At 33.0% G+C, this 9,478-nt stretch overlaps 1 protein-coding gene and 1 pseudogene across 1 annotated transcript; one reads left to right on the top strand and one right to left on the bottom strand.

The window, feature by feature from the left end:
* The first annotated feature begins 2,597 nt into the window (after nucleotides 1–2,597).
* Nucleotides 2,598–5,681, top strand: LOC111918450 (wall-associated receptor kinase 2-like; annotated as a pseudogene).
* A 56-nt stretch (nucleotides 5,682–5,737) lies between these two features.
* Nucleotides 5,738–8,729, bottom strand: LOC111917904 (wall-associated receptor kinase 2). Its single transcript, XM_023913543.3, has 3 exons — nucleotides 7,842–8,729; nucleotides 7,588–7,749; nucleotides 5,738–7,492 (listed from the first exon to the last, which is right to left on the bottom strand). The coding sequence occupies exons 1-3, from the start codon at nucleotides 8,695–8,697 to the stop codon at nucleotides 6,279–6,281; spliced, it is 2,232 nt and encodes a 743-aa protein (XP_023769311.1). The 5' UTR covers nucleotides 8,698–8,729; the 3' UTR covers nucleotides 5,738–6,278.
* Between the last annotated feature and the right edge of the window lie 749 nt (nucleotides 8,730–9,478).

The raw sequence follows: 9,478 nt of genomic DNA, 5'->3' as shown, positions 1-9,478 counted from the left end.
TTTGTCAGAATGTTGACAGAATGTTTATTGAGTCGTATTCTGTGAGAATAAGAATGAGTGAAAAACGATATGTGAGAACAAAAATGAATAATAATTAGTGAGAATGCATGAAAATGACGATATTTGTGTGAGGTTAAATGTATTTACGTTACTGAAAAACTTATTCTCTTAGTAATTCTCATAGAATAGTACTGTCCACACGTCCGCACAATAGTTGTCCATCTACATTATAACCTAGACATATATATATATATATATATATATATATATATATATATATATATATATATATATGTATACTTACATACATACACATACACATACACATTCAAATACATACATACATACACACACACACACATATATATATATATATATATATATATATATACACACGTACAAACATACACATACACACATACACATACACACATACATATACATAAATTCATATAAATACACATACATACGTACATATTTCCCTTAATATCGGGAAACGAACATCAATTTTTTCGCTTTGTTTTTTTGCATGTTTGGTATAGAAACATACACACACATTTGTACACATACATACATATAGACACATACACACACATACATACACATACACACATAAATAAGCATACACGTACACATACACATTCAAATACATACACACACATGCATATACATATATGCACATACATATACAAACACATACGTACACATAAACACACATACACATACATGCACATACATATAGATACATACATATACATACACATACACATACATACATACACATATATACACATAGATACATACATACATATCTCCCCTTATTATATATTACCATTATTAATATTATCATTATGTTTATAAATATTGTTATTATTAGTACTATTATTATGATTTTTAGTTGTTCGTGTCTTAAATATATAAAAAAATCGAACCAAAATAAATTTTTTGACCCGAATGATAATAATAATAATAATAATAATAATAATAATAATAATAATGGAAATTACAAACTTGTCGGTATTTTGTAGCTATTCTGTTGCTATTCCGTACCTAATAGTGATAGAATACTTACAAATTTAACGATGTTGCTATTTTGTAGATATTTCATCATAATTTCGTGACGAAATTAGGCATTTCATTCTGTAGGTATTCCATCATTATTCCGTAGGTATTTTTCGTGGCTAAAGCCCTTGTTTTCTAGTAGTGTAATAATTATGAATAGTTAAGATATTTGTTAAACAATATTAAATGGTTATTGATATGGGACCATTTTAAAAAAATTATTGATAGAATATATATATATATATATATATATATATATATATATATATATATAGGGCTAGGTTATTTTGTTTTTTACATTTATTGTATGCTAGAATGTACCAATAAAAATTTAGTAAATTAAATAATTATTTAATTAAATAATTATAGATATTAAATGATTTCCATAATTATATGTATATTAAATGATATCCATAATTATAATTCTCTTTTTATGGAAACTAATTAAATCCGTCGTTAATGCTAGCAATAACATTATTTCAAAATGAATTTGCATCTAAGTTTTTATATATGAGTTCGTACTTTGTTTCAAGACTCAATCACTTAAAATACAATAAAGTTGTATGGAATATGAGGAACGAGAGTGTATTCTACTAGAATATACTCTCATTCTGCTGCAATACACTCTCATTCTTCTATGTATGAATTTATTCTGAAAGAATATTATTGTTGATATTAATGAAGAATTTAATTAGTTTCCATAAAAATGAGTTATAAATATGGATAGCCTTTAATATACATATAATTAATTTTAAATTCATATTGGTGCATTCTAGCACACAATAGATGTGAAAAACATTTGAACCTACCTCATATATATATATATATATATATATATATATATATATATATATATATATATATATATATATATATATATATATACTAATAAAAGAGTAGTGTTTTTGCCATGTGTCACCATATTAGACCTCTTAATTAATGTGTTGCCACTTGTCAATCTATTATTTCTCCATTTTAAATTTATTAGACCTCCTCATTAATGTGATGTTATTTGTCAATGTATTTATTATCTATTTTAAATTTAAATTTTAAAATTTATATTATTGTTTTCATTAATTCACAAATAAAAAATATCTAATATATATTAAAAATCAATTTTACATATTTATTTGAATCAACGATTATAATTTCATATAACTAATAAAAATATTTTTAAATTAATAATTTATTTAAAATAACTGATTAACATTTTGAGTTTTTACTATAAAAGTTTGATTAATTTTATAACTGTGGTTCCTACGGGTTATAAACTAGTATATATATGTATATATATATATATATATATATATATATATATATATATATATATATATATATATATATATATATATATATATATATATATATATATATATATATATATATCGCATATTTGAATGAAGGACATTATATTGTGGATTTATAAAGGGCCAAATATAGTCTTTGGGAAAGTCAACTTGGGGTCAACTTGCATGTTTAGGACGCAATGAGGGATTAAAAGTCTTCATTGCAATGCTTATATATATAAGAAGTTACATCCCTAGCTAAATCAATGCCATAAATCAGAACCATGGATTTAAAAATACTAGTAGCCGTAGTAGTTATGGCATCTTTGGGAGCATCAAGTGCTCAAGAGGAGCCATATTGTGAGAGTTCATGTGGTGATGTGAATATTACGTTCCCTTTTGGTTCACGTGAAGGATGCTACCACAGTCCTGATTTCCTTGTAACTTGTAACCGATCATCACACACGCCAATAGCTTTCTTCAGCACAAGCAATATAGTTATTTCAAATATGTGGACAGGCGAAAGCGAGTTAGAGATTATGGCGTTTGTAGCTCATGATTGCTACAATAGTTCAGGTCGAGTCAGAAGAAACAAACCAAAATTGAGGCTGAGAGATATGCGTATCTCAACCAAGAACAAGTTTGTTGCTATTGGGTGTGACACGTACGCTTATTTTAATGGAACAAGGGGAAATGAGTCTGTTGTTACAGGATGCCTTTCTAGATGCGGTAGCAATAGCAATATTACGAATGGATCTTGCTCGGGAGTTGGGTGTTGCGAAGTAGCTGTGCCAGAACGAATGAGCTATGTTGAGAATTTTTTATATAGCTATAATAACCATACAAATATAATTGATTTTAACCCTTGTAGCTTTAGCTTTTTTGTTCACGAAGGGATGTTCAACTTTTCAAAAAATGATCTGCGTGATTTTCGAAATGTAAGGATGCCTATGTTACTTGACTGGGCAATTGGAAACTCGACATGTGAAGAAGCAAGTCAGGACGTAGTTAATTTCCTATGCATCGGAAACAGTAAATGTGATGAAACATAGGCGGGTCCTGGATATCGCTGTAGTTGCCGTGAGGGTTATGAAGGCAATCCTTATCGTGGCTGCAACAGTAAGTGCTATGTGTGCTATTCCTTACTTTTATGGTTTCTTTTCTTAATTTTCGAATGCTTGCTACACCGGAGTTAATTTATTCCTATAATGAAATACCTGACCATCTGTACTCTACAGATATTGATGAGTGTAACAAGGGAAATCATGTTTGCGAACATGAATGCATTGACACAGTAGGAAACTATACGTGTAAATGTCCAAAAGGTCACTCAGGAGATGGAAGGAAAGATGGAACAGGTTGCACCGCAGATCAATCAATGGTTATTAAGATTGCGTTAGGTAAGTAAAAGTGACAATCTTTTTAGTTAATATTACACGTGTAGAAACATTGGTGGTTCTCAATCTTAAAAAGCCTCAATATGTTGATGTTTCTTGTTTCAGGTTCCTCATGTGGTGCCATATTTCTGATTGTGTTTGTCAACTGGTTGTACTTCGGACTAAAGAAACGTAAGCTTATGATCCTTAGAGAAAAATTCTTTAGGCAGAATGGTGGAATAATGTTGCAGCAACGAATTTCTAGAGATAAAGGTTCTCATGATCAGGCGAAAGTGTTCACTATAGAAGAGCTTAAGAGGGCAACCAACAACTATGATGAAAGCAGGATTATCGGAAAGGGTGGCAATGGAACAGTTTATAAAGGAGTGCTATCTGATAACCAAACGGTTGCCATAAAGAAGTCCAGACTAGCAGATCAAACCCAAACTCAGATAGAGCAATTTATCAATGAAGTGGTTATCCTTTCTCAAATCAATCATAGAAATGTGGTGAAGCTGATTGGTTGTTGCCTGGAAACAGAGGTCCCATTATTGGTTTATGAATTCATTCCAAATGGAACTCTCTCTGATCACATCCACAATAAACACAAGTCATTGTCTATTACTTGGGACATCCGACTAAAAATAGCAACAGAGACAGCTGAAGCACTTTCATACTTACACTCTGCAGCATCTGTCCCAGTCATTCATCGAGATGTCAAGCCAATGAATATACTCTTGGATGATAATTATGTAGCAAAAGTAGCTGATTTTGGAGCATCAAAGCTAATTCCTATGGATCAGATTGAGTTGGCGACAATAGTGCAAGGGACACTAGGCTACTTAGATCCTGAATATTTGCAGACAAACCAGCTTACAGATAAGAGCGATGTTTATAGTTTCGGTGTAGTATTAGTGGAACTTTTTACGGGAAAAAAGGTTATTAGTTTTGATAGGCCAGAGGAAGAGAGGAACCTAGCTATGCTTTTTCTATCTTCTTTGAAAGAGGGACGGCTCTTCCAGGTTCTTGATGAACAGTTGCAGCAAAATAAAGATCATAACGAGATCATTATAGTCTCAAGACTTGCAGAAAGATGCCTACATGTTAAAGGAGACGAAAGGCCTACCATGAAAGAAGTAGTAATGGAACTGGAAGGTATATTGTCATCAAAGATACAAAAGCATCCGTGGGTGCAACATACTTTGAATGAAGACGAAGCTGAGTATTTGCTTAAAGAACCAACCATTAATGTCTATGAATTCGATGATGGGGCTAATGCAACTTCAAGTACGTTTGATAGCATGAGCAAGCATACAGTGATACCCATTGCTGGTGGCAGGTAGGGTATAACTCGACCCATGTTAATTAAAAGCTACAACCTATTATATGTAGTAGTCGTAGTTTTAATTACTATATAATATTGGCATTTTATCTTGTGTAGTGTAGCATCCTCTTTTCGTCTTTATCCTAATATCCTAACATCCTATTTAATACTAATGTTAATGTGTAATTTACTTGTAAGTGAAAAGTTAATGTTCCATAATTTTTAGGTATCAAAGTATAGTAAATATGAAATTAAAAGTAGCACTTTGAAAGTAGAATGCCATATGAGAATTTTGGATGCACAAGTGATTTTAATCCCCAAAAGGGAAGTTTCTCGGCTTACCCGGAAACAGTACTTGGTACTCCGAATTCATGAAATTCGGGATCCCGTAATAGTACTAGTACCCAAAACCGGTACCATTCCCGGTACCGGTACTGGTGATGCTAATTAGGTTCGGTACTCGGGATTGACTTTTGATTAAATTTGGTTTTTGGAAAATCGGGAAAGGTACGGGTTGGTACCGGTTCATTTCTACGTTCATCCCTGTATATGAGGCTATCATCATGGTATAAGTTGCTGCAGTTTTTATAAAGTTCTGTGATCGGATATTGTCCTTGCTGCACCTACCCTCTTAATACATGATATGAGATGACAAATTGATTAGAGAAATGTATGTAACTTTAAAAAAAAATAAAAAAAATAAAAAAATAAAAAAACTGACTGCTAATTTTTCAGAAAATAAAAGGCTTTTTATAGCGTACATAACCTAACGGAGGAAGCTAAACCCAATAAAAAGATAACCACCCACATGTCCCTTTTTTCTAGCTCGATCAACTAACCTTCTAAATGCCCCAAACAGCCAAACTACAAACGACTTGCTATACATCATCCATTCAACTCAAGACCCACTACCATTTATTTAATTAACTAAATAAAACAAATACTAAACTAAAACTTGAATAATCTGTCCAGATTAAATTAAACCTAACATATAGTCAATTGATTTTGTGGTCCTTCATGTTGGACCTAGACCTACCGGTCTTACGTCAAAATGTTTATGAATGGTATAGAAATAGAGAATACACAATCGATCCACTCATGCATATGGTAGTTCAATTTCCCTTTGGGTGCTCTTTCAAAAGAAAAATATAATAATAAAATATACATATACAGATTAATAAAAAAAAATTAGATTACAATCTTAAAGATACAAAGTATCGATATCTACTGTTACCTGCCACTAGCAATAGGTAATATTGTAAGCTTGCTGATGCTATCAAATGTACTTGAACTTCCAGTTGCCACCTCTGTGCATTCGTAGTCATCAGTTGGTCCTTTAAGCAAATACTCAGCTTCGTCTTCATTCAAAGTACTTTGCACCCACGGATGCTTTTGTATCAATGATGCCAATATTCCTTCCAGCTCCATAGCTACTTCCTTCATGGTAGGCCTTTCATCTCCTTGAACATGTAAGCATCTTGCTGCAAGTGTTGAGACTTTGATGATCTCGTTATGATCATCATTTTTCTGCAGCTGTTCATCAAGAATCTGAAAGAGTCGTCCCTGTTTCAAAGAAGATAGAAAATGCATGGCGAGGTTCCTCTCTTCCTCCGGCCTATCAAAGCTAAGAGCTTTTTTTCCAGTCATAAGTTCCACCAACACTACCCCAAAACTGTAAACATCACTCTTATCTGTCAGCTGATTCGTCTGCATATATTCAGGATCTAAGTAGCCTAGTGTTCCTTGCACCATTGTCTCCAGCTCAATCTGATCCATAGGAACTAGCCTTGAAGCTCCAAAATCAGCTACTTTTGCTACAAAACTATCATCCAAGAGTATATTCGTTGGCTTGACATCTCGATGGATGACTGGGACTGATGCAGCAGAGTGCAAGTAGGAAAGGGCTTCAGCTGTTTCTGTTGCTATTCTAAGTCTGATGTCCCATGTAATAGCAGACGACTTGCCTTTGTTGTGGATGTGATCAGATAGTGTGCCATTTGGAATGAATTCATAAACCAACAATGGGACTTCTGTTTCCAAGCAACATCCAATCAGCTTCACCACATTTCTATGATTGATTTGAGAAAGGATAACCACTTCATTAATAAATTGCTCTATCTGGGTTTGGGTTTGATCTGCTAGTTTGGACTTCTTTATGGCAACTGTTCTGCTATCTGATAGTACTCCTTTATAAACTGTGCCATAGCCACCCTTACCAATAATCTTGCTATCATGATAGTTGTTGGTTGCCCTCTTAAGCTCTTCTACAGTAAAGACTTTTGCTTGATCATTAGATCCACCATCCCCAGAAATTCTTTGCTGCAACAAGATTCCACCATTTTGCTTGAAGAATTTTTCTCTAAGGATCATAAGTTTACGTTTCTTGAGTCCGAAATACAACCAATTAACAAACACAATCAGAACGATGGCAGCAAATGAGGAACCTGCAACAAGAAACTTTAATTTATACACCACAATGATTTATAAGTTGTTGTAGTAGGAGCTCAACATGAAAGGGTAATATTGCCACTTTACTTACCTACTGAAATCTTTATAAGCATTGATTGATCTGCAGTGCAGCCTGTTCCATTTTTCCTTCCATCTCCAGAATAACCTTTTCGACATTTACATGTATAGTTTCCTGGTTCATCATTGCATATATGTACGCAACCATGATCTTCTTTTTGACACTCATCAACATCTGTAGAGTACATTTCATTAGGGTCAAACACTGGAGTTGTAAGGAATGGAATATAACGGAATGAAACAAGAAAAATATGGAATATCACTTACTATTACAGCGAACATAAGGATTGCCTTCATAGCCTTCACTGCAGTTACAGCGATATCCACGACCTTTATAAGTTTTATCACATATGCTGTTTTCCCTGCATAAGAATTTATCCACGTCCTTTTTTGCTATGTCACAAGTCGAGTTTCCGATTCCCCAATCAAGTAGCATAGGCACCTTTCGGCTTTGAAAATTAAGCAAATTAGTGGTAGAAAAACTGAACTTCCCTTCTTGTACAAAAAAGCCATAGCTACAAGGGTTGAAGTCAGTTATATTTGTATGGTTATTATAGCTGCTTAGACTCATACGAAAGGAGTTCATTCCTTCTGGCACTGCTACTTCACAACACCCAACACCCGAACAAGATCCATTTGTAACAAGCTTGTTGCTACCACATCTAGAAATGCAACCAGTGCCAACAGACACATTCCCCCTTGTTCCATTAAAATATGCATGCGTGTCACAACCAATGGCAATAAACTTGTTCTTGGTTGAGATCTGAAAATCCCTGTCTGTAACTGCCAATTTCAAAGATGCACGCCTCCTATAAGTTGGACCAGAGATGTTGTAGCAATCACTCGCTACAAACATCATAATCTCCATCTCACTTGTGTCCGTTGACATATTTGTTATAACAACATCATTTTTGGGTAGTCCAAGGAAAAGTGTTTGCTCACCGGATGATGATTGGTTGCAAGTAACAAGGAAATCCGAATTGTAGTAGCATCCCTCACCCGAACCAAAAGGGAACATAATACTCACATCACCACATGACCTTTCACAATGTGACTCGTCTTGTGCATATGCTGCTCCCAAAGCTGCCATAGCTGCTACTACTATTAGTATCTTTAAATGCATTGTTGCTTTCTGTGTGTTTTTGATTGGGGATAATGATCAAGAGCTCTTATATGTACATTCACATGACGACTTAGTCCCATTTAACAACTAGTTGAATTTTCTTGAAAAGGTCTCTGTATGTTTGCCTAGTTTTACTAAGTTTTCTCTGAAACCTGCCACGAGCCTTCTGAAAAAGTAAAATGTAATAATATGTTTTGATAAATTCTTTGAACTTGCAAGCCTCCAATATGACGGTATCCCTCCCAATACAACACGTTTATAGTGAAGATGAGTAATGACAAAATCAATATCCTGTGGAGATGAATAGTGACACACTGAATTTGTATTCTTATAATTGACTCGCGCAACAATGAAACATAAGACCTGTTTTTTCAAATAAATTTTGAAATGTTTGTAATAAATATTACAATTATTATATTTAAAATTTATAATTAAAGTATCATCTACCTGGACTTTAAAAAAATCTAATATTAAATATGATATTTTTTTAATAATTGTTTTACATTTGTCCCATTTATTTAACTAGTTTTCATAGCATATTATTTGAAATTGATTGAATAAATTAACTAAGTATTATATTTGTTACGTCTTTTTTGAAAATAACATAGTAATAGTAATCAGACGAATGTGTTATTTTGTATATAAACATTAGATATATATTTTGTGATGGGATGTTCTTAGTATGTGGTTGTCATGATTAAAAAAATTAAGGACATCACAATGCATTGAACTCCATAAAATTCAATGGATTACCATATCATATTTTTGCAATTCATATAAC

Source organism: Lactuca sativa, chromosome 8 (genome assembly GCF_002870075.4).
Source record: "Lactuca sativa cultivar Salinas chromosome 8, Lsat_Salinas_v11, whole genome shotgun sequence".
Taxonomy (NCBI): domain Eukaryota; kingdom Viridiplantae; phylum Streptophyta; class Magnoliopsida; order Asterales; family Asteraceae; genus Lactuca; species Lactuca sativa.
This window is presented reverse-complemented; position numbering and strand designations above follow the sequence as displayed.